The sequence below is a fragment of the Xenopus tropicalis genome, chromosome 2 (genome assembly GCF_000004195.4).
Source record: "Xenopus tropicalis strain Nigerian chromosome 2, UCB_Xtro_10.0, whole genome shotgun sequence".
NCBI classification, from domain to species: Eukaryota; Metazoa; Chordata; class Amphibia; order Anura; family Pipidae; genus Xenopus; species Xenopus tropicalis.
Genome location: NC_030678.2, coordinates 126,971,486 through 126,995,304, shown reverse-complemented (window position 1 = coordinate 126,995,304; position 23,819 = coordinate 126,971,486). Strand labels below are relative to the sequence as shown.

At 37.2% G+C, this 23,819-nt stretch overlaps 1 protein-coding gene and 1 long non-coding RNA gene across 3 annotated transcripts in view; one reads left to right on the top strand and one right to left on the bottom strand.

Moving 5' to 3' along the window:
* LOC105946545 overlaps positions 1-15,857 on the top strand; it is a 76,757-nt gene extending 60,900 nt beyond the window's left edge. The window contains exon 3 of one of the 2 annotated variants that reach the window (XR_004221358.1): positions 15,317-15,857. This is a non-coding gene — a long non-coding RNA (uncharacterized LOC105946545). Of the gene's footprint in view, positions 1-5,400; positions 5,583-15,316 lie in introns of those variants that run through there. The other variant, XR_004221357.1, reaches the window with a different exon arrangement.
* Positions 1-23,819, bottom strand: part of klf12 (Kruppel-like factor 12) — a 113,287-nt gene that overhangs the window by 22,678 nt on the left and 66,790 nt on the right. The window contains exons 2-3 of the mRNA XM_002931940.5: positions 21,135-21,222; positions 2,387-2,921 (exon numbers count right to left, since the gene is read on the bottom strand). Coding sequence (XP_002931986.2) covers positions 2,387-2,921; positions 21,135-21,200 — 601 coding nt within the window. The 5' untranslated portion in view covers positions 21,201-21,222. The remainder of the gene's footprint in view (positions 1-2,386; positions 2,922-21,134; positions 21,223-23,819) is intronic.

The window sequence follows — 23,819 nt, the reverse complement described above, 5'->3', positions numbered from 1 at the left end:
AATAATCAATTCTGCCATTTAAAATTATATTCTTGAACCAATAAATGTATTTTTTAGAGGTAATATTGGTGTGTAGGCAGCCATCTCAGTGCATTGTGCCTGAGTCTGAGCTTTCAGAAAGAGTCAGGATTTTGCAATGACACTGCTTTCTGATAAGGAGTCATGACGGGACTTTGGTGTTTTACTACCACTAGGTGGGGCATGGGAGCATTTTTAGCAATACAGGTGCTGCTGGGGGGAAGTGGGGGTGATATCACATCAACTTGCAGCTCAGCAGTAAAGAGCAGTAAAAAGTGAGTTTATCAGAGCACAGGTCACATGTCTGAGGATAACCTGTCACCTTAGTATGTCTAGCCTACCTCAAATTTCAAGTATAAAAAAAATATTTTTTCTTTTGACGATTCTGCTAAAGGAGAACTATTAACTGGTGCCATGCCAGAATCCCTTTAAAGTATAATAAACAGGTAACAGACTAAGTTACTAATGTATAATATATTTTCATCTTTAATGGGAATATGTTTTTAATCTGTATTTCTCTATATATGAATTGCATTGTCTTCTTCAAGGCTGTAGTGCATATTATTTCTACATTCACACTATCATTTCCCTACAGAGGCTCTTGCCCTGATTTCTTCTGCTCTATCAAGCTCATTCAGCTTACTTTTTGCTCTGTGTCTACATCCTGCTCTGAAAGTCAGATGAAGTCTCAAAGCTTCTTGAATAAATATTCCCATATTATCACTCATTTATGAAGTTCTTTACAAATCTCCCTCTGGCACCTCTACAATTTTCAAGTTATCCTCAATTAATTCACGTCAGTATAACTGTGTTCCATTTACAGTGTCTGTGGAACTGCCCAGAAAGCCTATGAACCCTGTTTAAAAACTACAATATCTGTCCTTTTTAATACTTTTACAAAATGCATCTGTTACAGATCTCTCAAAAACAGAATTCTTTAACTCTGCCTTTTTTAATGAAACTGCATGATGTGTGTTTTGCTCATCTGTTTATTCTATGTACTATGCTGTGCTGGCACTTTATAAATAAATATAATAATCATACACAAAAAACAACAAGCTTCCTGGCTAATTAATTTCAATCATAGGTTTTCCTAGCTATATATGTTAGCTGATCTTTATAAGAAATAAATTGTGACAAGTCCTAAATTGTTCTTAATTATCTAATAACACAGTTAGTACGAGGTCTTGTTCCCCGTATCAATAAATCAGAAGTTACCATATATTGGTAACCTATTTTAAAGAAAATTCCTGTTTGGTTGCTAGGTTCTACCTGCATCTCACAGTAAAAGCTCTTTTCTCACCCCTCATATCTGTGCTTTAATAGAATATCCCTATTAGAGAAGAACTAAAGAAGTAGGGCAAAAATGTTGTACATTGTGTTTTGGGCTTCTGTACCAGCCCAAGGCGACCACAGCCCTATAGCAGGGATGATCTGTGCCTCCAAAGATGCCCCAGTAGCCCCCATCCTCTTTTCTGCTGATTCCCTGCACATGCTCTGTGCTGCTGTCACTTACTGAGCTTAGGGACTGACAATATACTGTATATATAGAATATAAATGTAACAGTATAAGGCTGATTAGTAATTCATTCGGATTCACATTATATGGCAGTTCAGAAATTAGTGCGATTAGCATCAGAGTTTAATAACCAGCCCTGTAGCACCAGCTTATATGATGCACAAACCTAATTTTGTGCTTGATAATTTGCGAAGCTTCTCAGCAGCTCAGAGCTCAATGGACATGACAAAAATCCAAGATGAGAGTTCCTGTGACAACTTTGCAGGCCTGGATCATTGCTACTATAGAGATGTTGAACCTTTACGCCGGTGCAATAATTTCAGAATATAAAATATGTAATTTCTAGCCATATTCATTTTTTGGGTTTTGTTCTTTAAAATCTCCTGTTTGCATCTTGCTGCAATGGTCTTAGGTCCCTTCCTTTCCTTTATTCATCTCATAACAATTTAACCCATTTTTTGTGTTCAGTGAATACATCCCATTTGGTTATAAAAATAAATCATTTACCCAGTCTAAAGTGAAAATACTAATGTATATGGCAGAGCTCATAGTGGGTGCATCAAATCTTTGCTACACCAACATAATGTCTAATGCCACAAAGTACTATATATATATATATATATATATATGTGCTTTTATTTAGGACTGCATAACCAATGCTAGGTTTCTGTATGAAGAACATTCTTATGGTACATGTATGGCTAAATGTTAAGCATTACCATTTGTTTGATAATATGAAGATTATTAAAAGTATTTGACACACACTACCCTGTTCTTTGGATTAAGAAATGCTTCAGTTTTTGGTGATTTGGTAATTATAATAAAACATTTTTAATATGTAATTGTTACCTTTAAGGTGACCTCTGCCATCTTCCAGTAGAGGTACCACAATGGTAGAATTCATATTCCCCGGTGACCTTACAGCTGTGTAAACTACAGGGACTGACTGTACCACAACGGGTATACGGTGCACATGACTTAGTTTGTTGGACTGTAAGTTCAGTGGACTTGTAGGAGGAACAGGGTGAATAATGTGCAAAAATTGTTGACCTCCAACACCAGATGCTGATGCCACAAGAGGTCCAGGAGTTAATACTGTTGGCACAGATGCCGTGGAAGGTACAGGTGTTATCACTGTTGGAGATGATGTTGGACGGCTAGAGGAAGAGTTAGAAGAAGGCGATGCTGCTGAGGTTGTAATAGAGACTGGGGATGAAGAAACACCTCTCGGCGACGTTCTAGCTTTGTTTATCGAAAGGTCCACTGGTTCAGTCTGTGTTTGAAAATGGTCAGTGGATAACAAGTCCTCAGGAGGCTCAGCCTTCACATTGTTGAGTAGGAGAGGGACAGCTTCCATATCAGGGTAAGTGTGGACCTTAGATGACTGTCAGAAAAAAAATTAGAAACTTTTTAGATTCAACATCAGTAAACATTCTCATGAATCTAGACAGTTAGATTGTTACTGTCATTTTATAAAAATAGTCAACACATTTGCAGCTCCACTATATCCACATCTGCCATCACTTAAGAAATTAAGAACAGAATTTAGACAGTCTTGTTTACTGTCTGTATTAAAACCTGCCCTCTAACATTCACCAAGAAATTCTGCTGTCTATGAACCTAGCACCTAGCATCTTAGTTTGAATCCTTTCATTGACTAACCCAGTATTATTCCTGATACAGGGTCACCTTTGGGGGAGGGGGGGGGGGTCTGTATCATAGTAGCTGTGGTTGAAAAAAAAAATTCTAACCCTAGCAATATATACCTAACTGTGATCTTTTGGATAGTGCATACTAATGTATTCTACTATACATACATAGTGCATACAAGTGGCATGGCCAAAAATGTTGATATTATTATGTTCAAGATTTCTGATAGTGGGCCTGTTCTGATACGTATATGTATTTGCTACAGTTTTGTAGACCATACATCGTTTGGATTTTTTACATTGATGAGCACTGGTATTTTAAGATTTTTTTAATTTGCTGTTGCTTGTAGTGGCCTATTTCTATATACTGGTATGGGATCCCTTTTCCGGAAACCCGTTACCCAGAAAGCTCCGAATTACGGAAAGCCCGTCTCCATTTTAATCAAATAATTTAGAATTTTAAAACTGATTTCCTTTTTCTCTGTAATAATAAAACAGTACCTTGTAATTGATCCCAACTAAGATATACATAATCCCTATTGGATAGAAAACAATCATATTGGGTTTAATTAATGTTTTATTGATTTTTTTTAGTAGACTTAAGGAATGGAGATCCACTGTATGGAAAGACCCCTTATCCGGAATACCCTTGGTCCCGAGCATGCTGGATAAGGGGTCCTATAACTGTATAATGTTATATATTTGGTTTATTAACACAACATATTTCTTTTTATCAACAATATTTTTAGTGCATTTACTAATATTCACAACAATTTTTCCTGCACTAAAGTACATTATGTCCCAAGCAACACTTTGTCAAAAAACATTTCTGCACAAGCTATCACACAAAAACTGTTTGAAATGCAAATAGGGGCAATCAGCCCCTAAATAAAGCTTTATACACAGGCTGTTCTATTCCCCTAAAAATTTTGAAAAAAAAGTACAGTTCTGTCCTAGTATGACCATTTATAGACAGCCCAGTGACAAAAGAAAATAAATTCCAGCACATAGAAAGAAAACAGTATTCCACAAAAGGGGCACCCGAAGCTTTCTGAAACAAATAGTAATTTGCAATTAAAACATGGTAACAGACGACATATAATTACGGTAGTAAAACTCTTACAGAAAGGTAAAAAAAGGACAGATACAAATATGGCATCTTTTTTTTACTGCGTAGGTCCCCCACCCCCCTTGCCAGCACCATCACATTTTCCGAAAACAAAAAGCAGCTTTCACGAGGCAGCCATTTTCCCTCTCACACATCATCAGTGAGTTTAAATCTGCAAACAGCACATGTGCGCTGTAAAGTTCATGCAATGAAGAATGCAGGCTTACACAGGCAGAACTTACTTTGATAAAAAGTCCTGCTTGGATTGAGCACTGTAATGGTTAAGCTGAGCTTAAAAGATGAGGTTAGAAGACACAATTGGAGCAGACAGCTAGAGCAGAGTTTCTATGGGAACCAGCAGTGCCATCTCTTTATTGGCTGCTAGACTGGATGGTATGTTTAGCAATCTAACCTGAGAAGAACTGAGCATGCTCAGTAGCCAGCAGCCAAGGTAAATTCCTGTGGGAGGGGGCCAAGTGGGTTGGAAGAGGAGAAGGAATCCTAAGGCATAAGGAGAAGATGCAGCCTTACTATTACCTTTGAAGAAAGCGTAGGCTGTTGTACCAATCACCGATTACATTTTTGTGTGAGGCGGTTTATATGTCCTTTAAATTGTGTATGGTGTTTCACTGATCTGGAACTGCACTTCAGCATAGTGCCCACAACATACACTAAAGGGTCTTTACAGTGATATACAGTCTGTAGTGAAAATTAGTTGTCTGTTCCCAAAATCAACCAGAGGGTGGCCATGGGCTTTTTTTATGCGTTCATGTTCTTCTGAAACAGTTTTGGGGTTCAAATAAGATTTGTTGAGAAGTCTTTACTAACTTGCTTCCTATACCTAATCAGTAGAAAGCAGGATTAATGTTAAAGATACCTTCAAACATAATAAATAATTTTGTTAGCATTTTGTGTACTTTTTAATAATGTGGCCAGAAACAGAATACAACATTCTTCAGTTTTATAGTGTTTTAAAACCCTTGCCAACAGACACTAAAGGAAGGCACTACACTCCTTCAATTGCTGATTTGCTGCACTTTCTTCTAGCTATGCCATTTAAACACCACTTCAAGCCTAAATTCTGCTTCTTTTCTTTTGTGCCACAGGATTATCCCTTAAAAAACAGGACAACTCAAGGGTAGAGAAAAAAGAATATAAAGTCATTCTTCTGTACTATTTATATACTAAGGAGAAAAAGATGTTTAAAGCTCTTACACTTTGTACAATACATATGTTTTTAATCCTTTTTTATAACATTTACCAACATGCTTTCTGTATTGTCAATAACTGTTTCTCTGCCTGTAATTATATATTTCTTTTTACAACAATCATACATGTACATACAGTACAAACACTAGAGAATCCTGCTGGGCTCACAGACTATATTTTATCAGATAAACTGTACAAAACTGCACCAGAATGTAAATACCCATAAATAATGATGTACTATTTGCAGTTTCACTAGTTTTAATCATAATTTATTAAAGGCTAAACCATTCCCCAGACATGCCTCATACTGAGGTGCCAACGATAATGACAATAGAACTTACCATCAACATATAGAACTATATTTAGACTCTTGTAACTGATATGCAAAGATGAACTCTGCTTCCCTCGACATAAAGGGTTAAACATTGGGCTCCAATGTTTTCTCTTAAGTACAGCAATTACAGCAAATTAGCATTTATTGATATGAATAAGAATCTTTTAGATTAATATTTATATTATTAGAAAAATAATAGAAAATAACTATCACTAATATGTAGCCTTACAGAGCAATAGTTTTTTAGTGACCCCCATTTGAATGTGGGAAAGAAGCAGAAGAAGAAGGCAAATTATTAAAACAAACTTTAATATTTAAAAAAAAGGCAAAAAGTTGTTAAGAATAACAACTTAATTAAAAGGTTAACATCCCCAGTAACTTTTTCTGACAATAGCAGCGGGACAGCAAGATATATACGTGAATGTATGAAATTGCCATAGGAAAACAAAGTCCACGAACCAACTAACTGTACTGACCAATCACGTTTTGATATGAGTTATTGAGAACATACCAAAGACCACAGTTCCTACCCTGGGATAAGTCACCTCTGTATAAAAGCACTTGGGGGTTATGTAATAAAAGGCATGTTTGCCCAGGTGCAGTAACTGGGTCACCTTTTTAAAAGCATAAATCTTATTGGTTGTTATTGCTTACTGCTACTGGGCAGACTTAGTGCCGTTAATTTAAATACACTGAGCAAATCTGCACTGTAACCCATAGCAACCAATCAGTGATTAGCTTTTTTGAGCCAGCTGCAAATAGAACAATGAAATCAAACATCGCATTGGCTGGCATGGGTAAGGGCTCTGGCACACAGGGGAGATTAGTCGCCCGCGACAAAACTCCCTGTTCGCGGGCGACTAATCTCCCTGAGTTGCCATGACCCGCCATCCCGCCGGCGAACATGTAAGTCGCCGGCGGGATGGCACACGTGGCGGCGCGTTTTCCCGAAATCGGCGAAAAAGCCTCGCAAGTCTTTTCCGGCGATTTCGGGAAATCGCGCCGCCGCGTGTGCCATCCCGCCGGCGACTTACATGTTCGCCGGCGGGTCATGGCAACTCGGGGACATTAGTCGCCCGTGAACAGGGAGTTTTGTCGCGGGCGACTAATCTCCCCCGTGTGCCAGAGCCCTAAAAGCCCAGGTGCAAATTTACCCAGTGTTTATAAATGACTCCCAGTGTCTTTTATTACATAAGGGGGTTGGTCTTCAGCCTTGTGCCTTTATATTGATAGGGAACTCCAACATGACCTATAATATCCTTAGCTTTGCATTTCGCTATTACACTAAAAAAATGTAAATTACACTAAACTGCTAAACTGTACAGAGCAGTTATCTATACACCCAATGTTCCAATTTCTTACTAACTAGCACATATGTTTGTATATTAGCCCCATACTTTATATGAGAATATACAGTTGTATCCTTGGGCTAGACAAAGTACTAGAGTTTTTTTCTGTAAATCTGTAGGGATGAATATTTTATGTTTCCTTTCTCAGAGCCTTTGAAGTTAAAGGCTGTTACTGTGCTGCAGACTCTTAACTGCAAGGTGGGGCCAGCAAGGCACTAGCATACAACAATGGGCACCATGTTAAATAAGTATAACTTAATATTAAAGACATCAGTTCATTCTTAATGTGGCAGGGCTAAGAGGGAAGCTGAGGCAGAGGAGGAATAGACTTTAGCCAATGTTGAGTAGAGGTGCTGTAGGTTACAAACACACACTGGTTCAAACCAAAGGAGCATGCAGCACTCAGGCAAACATGCTGTGAAGTGAACTGATAGGGTGCTCATAAATTACAATCATCCCTAAAGAAGGATTCGCCAACTGTTTATTAAGTCAACACAGCCACCTGAAAAAACATATGAAAAATATATGACAGTAGCCCAAAGAGCTGGGGCTATTAAAGAGAAGGTTGGTGTGGAATAAAAATGAAAGCTGCAAGAATACAGCACATGCAAGCCTCCATAGTTGCATTCAAGTCAGATGCATAATCTGCCCACCCCTGCTATAATCTCTAACAGACCATACTCCCCATTTCTTGCTGTATTTGCAAGTACTAATATACATTTTATGTGCTACACCTATGGTACAGCACTGCCAAAAACACTGGAATTTTATTTAACGCCTAAAAATAAAACATTACAGTTATTTACAACATGACTGATTTACTGGGTTCAAAAATGTGTTGGATGCAAAGATGGATGCAAACTCACTTTCTATTGCACCAACTGTTGCATCAGTACCATGAGCTGGTCACTAAGCTATCAGACTGCCACAAAGGTTTAAGAGTGGCAGTGAAGCTGGTGGACTTTTTCCTTAATATTAATTCTATATCCATAAAAAAATAAGCCTGGAAAGAGGAATTGTCTTGCTGAAATGCATCTTGTTTGACTCTGATATTTAAAGTTGGTTGTACTACCAATAAATCGCCACTGGGGGGAGAGAGAACTTTGCTGGCCTTGTTGACAGAAGCATAAGGTAATTTAAATCTAATAAGCAAACCTCGGCATTTGTTTTATGTGTATCATTTATACTGAAGCATGTTCAACAACTTTTTTCTACAAGCCATTGCCGTTAACAAAGCTGAGACATGTGAATCAAGGCTTTGGCAGAGAGATCCTTGTAGCAAGTTGGTTGCACATCTGCATTGGATTTATCGCTTCCACACACTCATAGCCCTAAAGCTATTTCTATATTTAACATATCTTCTAATTGTGTTTCCATTCCAAAACAAAACCTGTTTGTATTTCTGCAGCAGAGCAATTAGGGCCCTGTTACTTAACCTTGCATATTGCAGGACTACAACTCCCATCATGCTTTTACTTTGTTTTTACAGACTCTGTGAGTTGTAGTATCTGGTGACCAAGGGTTAAGAAGAAGGGGATTAGGGTAAGAGTACTACCTTAATTCACTGCAGTGGGAAGAAAGAGAAAGACAGCCCTTCCAGGCAGATACACTACAATTAGGGACAGATTTATTTATTAAGTGTGAGATTGTAGCTCACCACAGAAAAATTCACCCACTTTCCATGCATTCCTATGGGATTTTTAGAAGCATTTTTATCAAATAGTGAACTCTAAGGGGGAGATTTACAAAGACCCGAACGCTCTGAGCATTTTCTCTGCGATTTTTGCGCGGCCGCGCGAAACATTCGGAAAGGCTCTGCCGCTGTTTGCAATGGTTCGGTACGAAAATTCCGTGACTTTCGGATCGCCAATACGATATTATTGTGACTAATACAATTTTTTCGTAGGCATTTTCGTGATATTTGCGATCTTTAGAAATTTTCGTTTCCAATCCGAATTTTTTCCATTCGGGATTCGAACTCGTGTTTTGATAAATCTGCCCCTGACTTTCACCCACTGATAAATACGCTTCTAAAATCCCATAGAAGAGTCAGTGAATTTTTCAGCAGTGAGCTCTAATCTCACGTTTTCATAAATCTGCCCTTTAGTGTTTAGCTTGGTTTTGCGTTTCTAGAATCTTTATACAAGGCACGCCAAACAATCCACCCACATTCACAACCTCTTTATACCTGATAATAATTACTGATTGCAGAACAAACAACCTCTAATAAACTATTTAAAGTTTAGAAAAGGAAACATCTATAAGGCACATTCTGTTACCATGGAAATCTCTTTAGCCACCCACCCACTGAAATATATTTGACCCCCCCCCAGAGATGTGTACAGGATGTTTCATTCACAGTGGAACCAAATATGAGCAGTTAGATATTTATCCTATATGATACCTTTTTTCTGACTGCCAGGAACATTTTTAATGAAGAGACACATTTATCAAATCTGGTACCTGGGTAAATTTGGTCACTGCTTAGTGCCGGCTTTGAGGAGTGACTAGCAGGGGTGTTAGCCTAAATCAGGAGCTGCTGCTGAGCTCTGCTATTATTTTAGGTATTATTATTATTATAATTATTGTCCCAATATCCAAGAAACAACAGGAAAATTTGCAAAAAAGTGAAAAATCAGTGAAATGTGCTTATCATCATTCAGCTTTTTTTGTTGCGCGTGTCTTTTTTTTGTCATGTGCAGTTTTTTTACATGTCCAAGCCCATTTTGACATGGCCGCAACTTTTTCTGAAGTGCAAAACATTTTTTGGCTACAAATTTGCTGCAAATCCATGCCTGCTCATCATTAACTATGACTCCAAACTATGACTCCAAACTCCTTCAGCCCAAAGCTCCATCCCGTTTTAGCACTTATAAAAACAGGACCATTGGGAGGTATGCTATTATGAAGCATTCCAGTGGTAAAAATACATTCCTAAATGTGAAAGGCCCAGGAAAGTTTTACCAAGCAGTAACTTAATTACATTTTACAGGCATTCATAAATCAGACGCATAGAATTTTTTTCAGCTTTTTGTTTTTTCCAAACAATTTTTTTAAACAAACTTGATATGTTTATGTGGCACAATTCATATAATTTCATGTCCGAGTAATATTTATTATTCTATCCGCCTCAACTAACACAACTAGCATGAATTTAACACTTTATTTTTAAATTCGTAATGGGCCTCTCCATGCAGTGGTGCATAAATGCGCCTTTCATTTGCGACTGTTGATTCTGCCACTAGTCTCTTGGGACGATTGATCCATACACATAATCCGATTCAATCAAGTCAAGCTGCCTTGCTACTAGTATAGTTATAAATGTGGCCCTCAATCTGCCAATAACATAGAACAAGCTGAACAGTACTAACTCCTTTTCTTTCCCATAATTCGGAGCTTTCTGGATAAGGGATCCCATGCCTGTACATGCATGTTTTTTCATTAACACAGCCATCTTTATGTAATTTGCACAAAACCACAGCCACAACTGAAGCTGAAAATCACTTTAAAATTTAAAATTGTGATGTGCGATTTTTCCCACCATTGTGATAAAAGTAATATGCAGGAAAAGACCTGAATACAGTTATTTGCAATTTTCCTGTGTCCTTAAGTTTTAAAAGATTTTTGATCAATGTGCATCTAAAAATGTCTGCTTTACAAGCTGCATGTTCCATAAATCATCCCACTCCTTTTCACTATCATTTTAACATTAAACCACAGATCATGTGATTTTTCTTCTCCTTTAATAGTGAATAGTGAAATATATACCAGAGACAAGCAAATAAAGCATGATGCTGAATAACAGGTTAAATGTATAACAAACAGTGACCTGTATTAGCCAGTGATGATATTACTATAATACAGTATATCGTACAAATTTAACATCACTATCTATTAACTGGGTGTTTTATATATGCCTGGCAGTTTGTGGTTACGAACACAAAGTATATTGAAAACAGGCAGCATTCATAAAACGTTTTAAATAAAGCTGTGAGGTAGCAGTAATAAAAACTCTACTTTTTGTTTTGTTTTTGGACTTTTGTCATAACATATGTAAGTTAGGCACTAGGTCCTGAGTCCTGACTTTTCTTATATCATTTTATTAGTTAACGAAAGGGGTTAGGGAGGCTCAGCCGGGGCCCCTAGGGGGTGCGGGGGCACCTGCAGGGCCCCTGGGTCGGCATCCCCGGTGGGCCCTGCACCCCCCAGTCCAACCCTGGTTGTTTGAATGAGATACTGGAAGATAAAAGGAGAGGCACTGGAGAGATTATTAATATATATGTAGTGCAGGTACGGGACCCATTACCTGGAAGCCTGTTATCTAGAAAGCTCCATATTACAGAAAGGCCACTCCCATAGACTCCATTTTAATAAAATAATTCTAATTTTAAAAATGATGTCCTTTTTCTCAGTAATAATACAGAGCTTGTAATAACAGTAGCTTGTACGTGATACCAACTAAGAAATAATTAATGCTTATCGGAAGCTTTACCATGCAGCCCATTTTGTTCACTTTCTTCTTATTGTGCATGCCAAAACTGCCACATCACTTTGCTTCAAAAAAGCCTGTATTTCCATAGAGGTTGTGTGTGTTTTCTTTGCATCCCAACAAATTTTCCTGCCAGTTGTGTTTGATTCCTTTCTTGGTCTACCTGACACAGTTTTGTTATTAACAGAGGCCCTCGTTTTCTACTTCTGGATCAGAGTTTGAAATCTCTGGTTATGTTTTTATATGGATTTCCTGATTAATAAAGTTGAACTACTTTTGCTTGCAGATCCTTTAACACCTCTTTTTCTTTCTCCATGCTTCAGTAACCAGCAAAGTCAGTGCAGCCCTGGATGTAATAATGCACTAGGGTTTCTCAAGAAACTCACTGACAATTTACATGCCGACACCAATTCCAATCAAACAAAGCATGGGTGTGTATACTTACGCTTCACAGGCATCTCAGACTTTGGGGCACATTTACAAAAGAACGAACGCTCGAGCGTCCATGCGAACGCTCCGAGTGTATTTTCGCCGACTTTTTCGTACGCCGCACGACTTTTTCGGACGTTTGCACGGAAAAATCGGAAAGGTTTTACCACTGTTTACAATTGTTCGGTACGAAAATTTCATGGCTTTCGGATCGCCAATACGATATTATCGTGACTAATACGATTTTTTCGTAAGCATTTTCGTGATATTTGCGATCTTCCGAAATTTTTGTTTCCAATGCGATTTTTTCCCATTCGTGATTCGAATTCGTGGATTAGTAAATCAGCCCCTTTGTGTGTGAACTTAAGGGTATTACCAGCAAAACATTCAAGGATATGTAAACTTTGTTAGGACAAGCTGTGCGTTTTCAGTTACCATTATAATTACTAAAGAAGATGTGTAATTTTGTGATGATAAATAGCTGTACTTGGCCAATATTCAGAAGTAAAAGAATTTTGCAGGATCACTAATAATTTCCAAAAATGGCTAGCATTTTCCTTCCAGGGCTACAGGAGTGTGTAAAATTATAAATGTTTTTTTACAGCACCCATTTTGACACACAGCAAAGTACAACTACACCTATGCATGTTGTCATGTACCTTTCATGAGATCATTTCTTGTTTTTCTCCAGTCTCACAGTCAAATACAAGGGCCCCGACAATTCTGATAACATTCGAACTGCAATGGTTTTATATGTTTATATATTTCCCTATAAATGTAAAATAAGGCTTATGTGTCTTCTCTTCAAGGTTTTATTCAAGAAATTAGAGGTATCAAAATCTATACAGCTGTTATTATATCATTTTAAAATGAGAATCATATGGGACTATAAATGCAAGGTTTTTAAAGAATCAGTGTTGGCTTAGCAAAAATGTATTAAAAGTAATGTCTCTATAGAGACTAAACATATGCTAAAAGTAATGAGACGTCTCTTAAAAGCTTTTGTCGCCATTATTTCTGATTTAAGCATAATTATTTTACTAATTAAAATCTGCAAACAAGTATTTTATTAACCAGTGTAAAAGACTACAACTCAGTTAATTCCATTGGTGAACTACAAGGATATGCACAAGATAACCGTAAAATGAGACATACAATAAATGTGTCTGCTGATTAAATAGGGAATATAAACACCAAAGAACATCCATTTTCTCAATTGCTGTCTTGATGGCTGCAGCTACTGATGTAAATATTGAATGTTAAAATAGATAACATGTATTATCACAGTGATGATATACCATTACCATGCATGATACATTCCAGGGACTCCCACCATTTTAACTCCATTTTAACTCCCAAAAAAAAGTGCCCCATGACCCCTGTTTGCCTCAACATGCCCCCCTATCTACCAAAACTCTGTTTTTCCCAACAATGCCCACCCTCTTTTGAAGTCTGTGATTCTAGATTCTAGATAGTCCCCTGATAAAAACATTGGGTGGTAACCTGTGCCATTTATCGCCCAACTGTAAACATACCATTGATGAAAAAAGATGCATGCCAGAATATCTAAGATGGAGAATAGATCAAGGTTTAATCCAAGACATGAATTAATGCATAATGTGATACTTCAATAAATTATATACAGTGACAAACCACTGCTACCATAAGGCAAGTCTGTAGCACCATAAACAAAAGGGGTAAATTTATTAAGCTGCTCTTAAGGGGGCCCTGCTATATGTGGCTCTTCACCTTGCAGCATTATTGGAGGAAGGGTCTCTAGGTTACACTATAACAGCCTCACATACACTTTCACAAAGAATCTTGGGCAGCAGCAGTTCTTAAGCAGGACAAATAGATTTACTGAAGAATAACAGAGAGAAAAATGTACTTCTTTTTCACACAGAATATTCAAGGCATACTATTAGATCACCAAGTTCCACATAGATACCACAGAAAACTACCACCAGAGTACCATTGCTCCAAGGGATTTCATCTCTTTAGTGCAGTACAAAGCTGCTGTTAGTATCTCACATTGACTATTTATCAGGTCTGAGAGCATGCTATAACAGAAGCAGCCTGCCACCATCTGAAGCCATCATTCATGTTTCCCACAGGCCCAAGGCCAACCTCTGGGTGCTTGCTTCACTTTACTGAGGCCAACATACCTCAGCACATTCAGAGGTGTCTCCGAAAATCATTAGTCATTATCAGTTATTTAAACAGCAAAACAAATTCTGCAGTGCTTTACAGAGATTGAACATCACTGTGCCAATGGGAATTACAGTCCAACATTCACATGCTATGGTCAATTTTATCTTGTGCCAGTTGACTATCCTGTATGTTTTCAGAGTGTGGGAGAAAATCTGTGTCCTAGAGAAAAGCCTGGCAAACATGGAGAGCAAACTCCTTGCAGATAGTGCCCTGATTGGAAAAAAAAAGCCTTGGACCCCAGCACCACTGACACACAGTGCTGTCCATTGGGTAAAGCTAGGCAGACCCATCAGGAATGAAGTGCATCCATGGAACAACAAAGTCCTTGCTGAAGGCCATTCAGATATCCTTTATATTATTTAGTCTAATGTGTAACTGTAAGCTCTTTAGTGGGATGTTACATTAATTGCCTGCCTAGAATTCCACCAATGAAAATGTGTTGGCTGCATATGAAGCTAGATCCATGAAAAAGACGCTTTGCATTTACAGTATAAGATTTTATGTCAAAGCAACTTCAGTTTATAGACTTTAGCTCATATTATTGTATCATCCAAATGAGAGTATCATTAGGTTTTCATTTTTGTTTTTTCTTACAGAACTTTTCTAGCGTGCAACTAGCAATATCTAGTGGACACATGCTGTATGCTACATTACATTAGTCTGTTTAGTTGCTTTGTCTTGAACAGCTTAGCGTGAAAAACAGATGTACAGCAAGAGAGCAGGGGATCTGCCAGATATAGCACTTCATTCCAAACGGCTCCCTAATAAGTAAATTATTAAAAGAACATAAACAGTTTTGAATGTTTCGCTCATATTTATTCTCAACTGCTACTGAATTATTGATGAACTGGGCTGAAGTGCTCAGATTTTCATACGTGGGATTTAGGTTGAAACCCTGTTTAAATCACAAAGGAAGCGCAGAATATTAAAACCGTGTGCTTTTCCTCTCTTTGCAAAGATATGATTTTCTTTAATTGCTTTCCACCCTTTCGTCACTGCAGATTTTCTCCAGCTGAAGTATTTAGTTGCCATGGAAACGGAATCCCACCCTAGAACTCTATTTAGCTGGATTCACATTTGGCTTCTAAAAACTGATCCTGTGACTGTGACACTTGGACTTTATAAGAACATTCGTTTATACAGCAAGTTATCTCTGTTTATGGCAGCAGGTGTATGGCTCGGATTTATTTTGGATTTGTCCTAATGGTTTAATAGAAATAGGGCTAAAAAGAATGTCAATACACTGTTAACAAAAATGGACAATGGCTGCTCTTGGTCTTAAAAAAAATACCCTCTCCTATTTATTTCTTTTAAAGGGAGATTTACATTTGGGATTGTCTATATATTTCAAAATGTAGGTCAAGCATTCTTCCTGACCTGCAAAATGAATCATCCCAGCTCCAAACAGATGAGTCCTATTAATTTAAATGGCGACTGGAAACTAAGAGAGTCTGTAATTTGAATAAACCAAAACACTATAACAATTTGAAAACAGGAACACATGTTGTTTAAAAAACGCATCAGTCAAAATCCATTTTTCAAAAGTGCAAAGATTTTATTTATATTTAATTTTTAATTTAATTTTAAAATTTCACAAGGGGCTAGCCATATTCTTTATTTCCCAGGGTGCCACAACCATGTGACTTATTCTCTCAGTCACTCTTTACTGCTGCACTGCAAGTTGGAGTGATATCTACAGCAGAACAATAGGGAGGTAGCAAGATAGCAGCTAGCACTCAATATTAAAGTCCAGCTCATGACTCCTCCAGTTACATGCGAGTAGGAGAAACAATAGTTTTTCCGAAAGCAATTCTTATGTAAAGTGCTGGCTCTTTTATTAACAAAATAACAAAAAAGGTGCAATCAAGAGTGCTCTTCAGCCCACTATGTGTGGTTGGCGTGAGACATAAAATACTGTTTAATACTTTTGAAGGATCCCAATAGGCAGTGCCCTCTTTATCTCCAGGGCAGTTTTTGATTATTAGTTTTATTAGTATTTGATTATTATTATTATATTTGATTGGAAGTTTTTATGATTAATGTAGATACCCTTACATTGTACAGCGCTGTGAAATATAGTGGAACTTTATAAATAAATGCCAATAATAAGGGAACTTTTATAAATGTTATATTTTTCTGTAAGTGCCAAAAAAGCTGGGAGGCAGGCAATTCTATATTCCTATTTCTAACTTAACAGTTGAATTCAAGCAAAACTTCATGATTGGTGCCTTGGCCATTACCACAAACACTGCTTAGCAGGGATCCCCAACCTTTTATACCCATGACCGACATTCCAATGGAAAAAGTGTTGGGGAGCAACACAAGCATGGAAAAAGTTGAGGGTGCAACTAAGAGCTATAACTGGCTATTTGGAAGTCCCTTTGTGGACTGGCAGCCTATAGAAGGCTCTGTTTGGCTTTACACTGGTTTTTAGACAATCAAAACTTGCCTCCGAGCCAGAAATTAAAATATAAGCACCTACTTTGAGGCCACTGGGAGCAACATCCAAGGGGTTGGTGAGCAACATATTGCTCACCAACCACTTGTTGGGGATCACTGGTTTAGAAGTGAACATTCATGTTGCTATACGAACATGCTAAAAAATATTTGATACCAAAGATTGCATATGTTTTGGGGCAGATAAAAGTATTCCTGGGTACAATATTAGACATGGCATACGCTCCTGTACCAAATGTACCCCCCCCCCCAAGCAAATGAACAGGGTAATGTTATAAAAAGTCCAACCACGGAGATGCTTATTTTTAAACAGCTGGCCACTAAATTTTTACTAGACATGTATGTAGTTGAAAATGAATTGATTTATATGGGTGAAGGTATCAGTTCTGGCCCAGTCACACACACCAGTAAAATGCACAAGAACAGATTAGAAAACCAATACCTGTATTATTGCAGCAAACGGGGTGATCCCAACTTTATCCCAGGGTGCTAAAGACACAATTGATTTTGAAACTTTGATCAACTGTAAAATGTCTTTAGCACCTTGTAAAAAAGCTGAGATCACCCCGTTTGCTGCAATAATACAAGTATTGGCTTTCTAATCTACTCTAACGAAGCAAATTTAACCTATACTGTCTTAGTCATTTGATTAAATAGAATATTGTAAACTGGCACCATATAAGCATTACCTCATTAACCCAGTATGTTAACTGGAACTGTATGTCACATCCAACAGCAACTGTAACAATAAGCCAGGAATGTAGCTGCTGCTACATGCAACATATTTCTTCCTTCCAAATTCAGTGTAAGAACCCAAAAATAACTCACTCCACAAAGTGCATCTCCTCTTTCTAAACTATGCTTCTGTTTTCACATTGAACAAACCTGGCGATCATTTGTGTCTATGTCAGTACAGATTTCTGAATATGTTGCTTTACTATAATTCATAGTCCATTCACAATCTTATTCCATAGACCATATTTGTAAACAAATAAACCTAATATAACAGCTTTGTATTCAGAACACAATCTGTTCATTTACACAAAACTGGGTTTGTAAATAGCATTGGATTTATTTTGATCTTATTTTAGATTACTAAAGACAGAATTTAAAGGGGTGGTTAACTTTTAGTATGTTACAGAATGGGCAATTCTAAGCCACTTTTTAATTGGTCTTCGTAATTTATTTGTTATGGTTTTTGAATTTTTTGCCTTCTAATTCCAACTTGTTGCAGTTTTTAAATGGGGGTCACTATCGCTCTGTGAGGCTACAGTTTTATTGTTACTTTTTGTAACTTTCTTTTCTATTCAGTCCCTCTCCTATTCATATAACAGTCTCTCATCCAAACCATTCCCTGGTTAGTAAGGTAACTTGGACCCTAGCAACAAAATAACTGCAGAAACTCCAAACTGGGGAGCTCCTGAACTGAAAATGAAATAACTAAAATACTTAAAAAACCCCATAGGAATGAACCGAACGTGGGTGAGTTTTTATGTATTAAGCTCTGAACTCACATCTTGATAAATCTGCCCCTAAAAGTTAACTCAAAGGTGAACAACCCCCTTAAGGTAGAGCCAAAAAAATTAAATAAACAAATGTGATGGCTTTTGTTGATTTTATGAACATAAAATAACATGGGGCAGATATTTTTTAAAGGTTGGTAGAAAGAAAATTCCCGTCTTTTAGGCAGATTTTGTAAAGTTGAAATATTTTGTTTCTAGCATTATCTTGCTTTCATGAACTTTCTCCTTTGTTGACAGAACTTTGTGGCCTGTAGGACTGAATGGCTTTTGGCATTAAATTGAGAAATTGTACAAAAGCTTTCATAAATCCTTATTTAAATCCTTATCCTTAATTTTTATGGACTATGTTAAACATTTTTGGGAAAAAACAAATAATTTTGTAAATGTTTTCATTAAGGTGAGAACATACGACCTTTGGGAAAAATAGTAAATGAAAAAAAAAAACCCTATGCCATTATAAATGTATTCCCACCCCTTATGTCTCATTGATGTCTGCAAGTGCAGTTTTGAGCCCTCTCCCCCGTTATTTAGGAGCAACAATGTTGCAGCAATTGATGCTGGGTACTGTGGGAACCCTGGAGTTACTGCTGGTCCAGCCCGGCAGCCCAGATCCAATCCTCCCCAGGGCACTCCAGTGATCTGCTGTCTCCCTCCCCTGATGCGCCGAAGGTAAGTTTCTTTTAGGAGTGCTTGGGGACAGGGTCGGAGGGTGTTGGGGGCCTCTGTTGGAGGGGGGGCGGGGGCCATTGGGGGGTGCAGGGGCCCCTGAGACAGAAGCCCCAGTGGGCCCTGCACCCCCCCAGTCTGACCCAGGCCTGGTCAGAAGGTGGTGGTAGCTCCAAGGTTCCCCTATGTCAATAGGGGCAGCAGAGCCTAATTCAGAAAAGTAGACAGGAAGGATTGAGTAGTGCCGACTGTTCTATATGGGGAAAATGTTGCCCACTGTGTTTGCGACTGTAATGAGTTCAATATTACTATATTTCCAGGTTTTGCAAACCTTTACATTTACATTTTTCTTTATACTTTAATAAGATATTGATTTGGTGTGGCTAAAAATAATGGCACAACAATGCAGGAGAAGGTGTTTTTCCCTTCTGTAACATTAGAATATTTGCTGCTGCTTACAGTATAACTTTTTCTACTGGGAGAGACAAAGACACTCAGGCCATTTAGGACTCCCCAGACCTTGAGAAATAAGGCAAAGAGGAATTACTAACTGACATCTAGCCTTATTACAAGCTTCTGAGTATCTGCAGTCAGAGTCCTACACATGGGATTCTTATGTCAACTGTTACTGGACAGCCACATGAAACAGAGATTAGCAGATGTAGTTTGGGAACAGCCAGAGGCCACGTTTAACTTTTGGTACAGGTATGGGACCTGTTATCCAGAAAGCACGGGACCTGGAGTTTTCCGGATAAGGCATCTTGCTGTAATTTGGATCTCCATACCTTAAGTCTGCTAAAAATCATTTAAATATTGAATAAACCCAATAGTATTGTTTTGCCTCCAATAAGGATTAATTATATCTTAGTTGGGATCAAGTACAAGGTACTGTTTTATTATTAATACAGAGAAAAAGGAAATCATTTTCAAAAATATAAATTATTTGCTTATAATGAAGTCTATGGGAGACAGTATTTCCGTAATTCGGAACTTTCTGGATAATGGGTTTCTGGATAAAGGGTCCCGTACCTGTAATGGTTTTTTTTTTTTTTTTTTTTAAAGGGAGAGATGAGTTAAAACTGAGTTGAACAGGTAGAAGGAGAGGTAGGGAAATTTATCAAAATACAGCTTCTCATATGTACTTGAAAATGAATAGTGTTTTTATTTTCTCTGTCCAGTTAACTTTAACACTCCTCTTTTAGCTAACTCTGTTAAAGGTAATATTATAGTAAGCGTTACAGCTCACTGTAGCTTTGATGAGCTTCACTTCACCCTTCTTAAAGCGCATATATAGTAAGAAGTAGTATTTTATTCAATAAAGACTCACTAGACCATAGTCCTGTGACAAACAGCACAATCCAATAACTCCCATAGAATAAAATTCAACATAATTAAATTGCAAAGAGGCCACAACAACATGAGTGCCACTAAATAGCTATTTCTTATGTATTCCCAGCAGTTATATCCAAAAACCTGTGTTATGTTTACTAACTGACAAATGCATTGTCACTTGCCTGTAACTTGACTTTAACAGCAAGGCCCATGACCACTCTGTCTTTTTTTCAATTAGGCAATATTCTTATTTTCCCAAAGAATATGTACACTGACCCCTGCATATATAGTACTAGAATTGTAACGCTTGTATCATTGCACATAGGCCAGGCATACAATATGCTTAGGAAAAAAACATCTAATGCTGTGCCCTCTAGTAGAAGTAGATATAAAAGAGATGGAGGCCTCAATTGTGATGAGATTCCCAGTAAGCTATTCTGTCCACAGGGAAACTGAATTTCTCAGCATGTCAGGCAATTTGCCTTAGGTCTGGCACCCTGTATGCAACAAGCACACCATGCTGTGTTTGTATTAGAAGGTAGGTGGAATATGGCTCTGGGGATGTAGCAGAAGCTTGTTACCAGCAAATTTATAGCCCCGCTGGCAGTGGAAGGCTACTTACAGCCATAAAAGGGAACAGTTAATGTCAAGATGTGCCAGAAAGGGTTTTGTTGTAGTTAACTACTCAAAACCTGGAAAAATACTTCCTTATTTCACAAATTGCTGGCCACAGCCTTCCTATATTGTCCATAAACAACTCTATTTCAAACTGGCCCTGTAACCAGCCCCTAAAAAAAAAATGTTTTTAAAAGCAGTTTTTTTCAAATAAATATTTGCTTACCCTTTGCTCAGATTCCAAGAGCTCTGTTTTAACTCTTACTGCTGGCATCCCGTCCAGCATTAACATTCTGCTTTCAAATGAGTCAGTTCTGTAAGAAAAGGAAAACATAAGAGAGGTGTAACCAAGAAGCAAATTCAGATTCCAAAAAGAATAAAGCATTAGAGGGGCGGAAAAGCAATTCTTGAACATTCCAAATTGGAATTTGGTGTAAAAAAAAGGGCACCAAAGTTACCTAAAAAATATTTTTGCAAGGATTATGGGAAATACTTTTTTACAAAATATGCTTTCAGTTCAGATTCAAGCTCAAGATCAATAAAGAATTAGACATTTAGAAATCTCCCTTTTCACTTTAAACACAGTATAAACATAATCTCTGTTTCGGCTGTTCACTTGGAGTCTCTCAGTTCATAATACTGATTATATTTATTGGATGGATAACTCTTAGTCAGCAGTATAACCAGCTTATTAAAGTGAATGTCCTCAACTGTGAATAAAATTTGAGACATTAATAGGTGTATCCTGACAAAATTTCACTGTACTAGACATGTTCTGAAATTTATGTCACAAAATGCTATTTAAAAAGGTATCAGTAACCATTAGAGTACACTTCAGTGCTGGATTGTACCATTATGCTTAGTTCATATTAAACTCCAGCCAGCTACTTTTTATTGTTAATGGGGAAAAGTAGAATTAAATCATCCTTTCAACCTGCCATCGGCACGGCACCACAAAGGAAATATCTGAGTTTTCGAAATAGCATTGGATATGTGTATTATAAGGTAGTTTTTATCCATTTATTCCAAAAACCCCATCAAATACAATCATGTGATTTTTCTACAAAATATTAATACTACATAATTTATTCCAAAAAATACATGTACATGTATGGCATCTCTTATCTGGAAGTCTATTATCCATAAAGCTTCTAATTACAGGAAGTCCATAGAGTCCATTTTAATCAAATTAGTTCATATTTTTAAAAATTATTTATTTTTACTCTGTAGTAAAATAATATCTTGTACTCTATCCCAACTAAGACATTATGAATAGAGGTAAAGCAATACCACTGGGTTAATTTCATGTTTAAATGATTTTTTAGTAGACTTTAAGTAAGGAGATCCAAATTATTGACCCCTTAACCAGAAAACCCCCAGGCCCATTCTAAATAATGAATCCTATACGTGTATTCCAATTCTATCAAGAATGCTTGGGAGCTGTTTTTTTTTTTTTTTTTTTAGAAAGGGGTTGTTTCTGTTATTTAAATCACCATGCCTTATGTCTGCTAACAATAATTTAAACATTAATAAGCCCCATAGGATATTTTTGCCACCAGTATGGATGTATGCAGCTTAGACACCATCAAGGTGTGCAAGGTACAGTTTTATTATTACAGAAAAAATAAAATCGTTTTTAAAAAAACTAGATTTACTTAAAATGGGGTCTATGGGAAATTACCTTCCATAATTGGGAGCTTTCTGGATAACAGATTTCCTGATAAGTGATCCCATACCCGTATAAGCAACCTAATACACAGTAACCATCTGCAAGCAGTCACTAAGTATCTTTTAATGCTTAGGGTAATTAGACCAATCAATGCATTACCCTTAGGTGTTTTATTTTTCTGCAACAATGTGAACTTTGATTTTCTCTAAAAATTCAGATTAATTCATCAGAACTGCACCATATATACTAACGGGAATGTCGTTAACCAAAAATATCCACAATGTAAAAAATGATTCCTTCCCACAAATTTATTGTAGCTTTTGTGAACCAGAAAACAGTTTAATGACCACTTGTGCCAACAGAAAAAAAGATGGTGCATCCAGTGCCCGGTATATAAGAAAACTTCTTACTACAGTATTTTTGCTCTGAAAGCTTCACCTTCAAGCATGCCTTAAAAGTGGGCTATGTGCAATTAAAATTTGCAATGCAACAACTGTCTAATGAAGAATATTACATTGCAAAATGCAACTTTATCTGTGCAATTGGTTCCATTTACAACTTTTATTACATTTCCCCCTTAATGTTTTCAAAAAAAGAGCACTACTTTTTACTTCTGCGTCTATATCCCTTGTCTCCCTGTCTGTACCCACTGCTCAGAGCAGTACTGAAATCTGTGAAACCCAGTCTGAAAGTGACTTCATTGGTCCTTTTCTTATTGGGAAAACTGGAAGAAAAAAACTCCTTAAGACTGAGGAGATTTCTGCACAGTACATTTTGCAAGTGTATCTATTATTCATTAAATAATTATTATGAAGTATTTATAAATGCCACCTTATCATACAGTTGTGTACAATACAAGTGAGCCATATGCAAGGGTTTTTTATTATAATTTATTTATATAGCACTAGCACAATTAGTTAGGAGTTTTGGTAATCATTCACATTATTCCCTGCCCTTGTGGAACTTACATTCCAAGCTCCCAATCACACAACTTACTCTAATGTATACTTTCATCATTATCCAGTAAACATGCCTTAATTTATTTGAAACGTGGGGGAAAAAATGGAGTACCTGAGGGCAACCTATGAAGGCAAAAAATCAAAGTCCTTGTAAATAGTGCCAAGATTGGAATTAAATTCAGGTGCACAGCACTACATAAGATACATTTCATGGTACATATATACCCCGCAGATTGTATCAAACAAAGGCATGACGACTTGGGAATACACTAAAGAGGTTTTA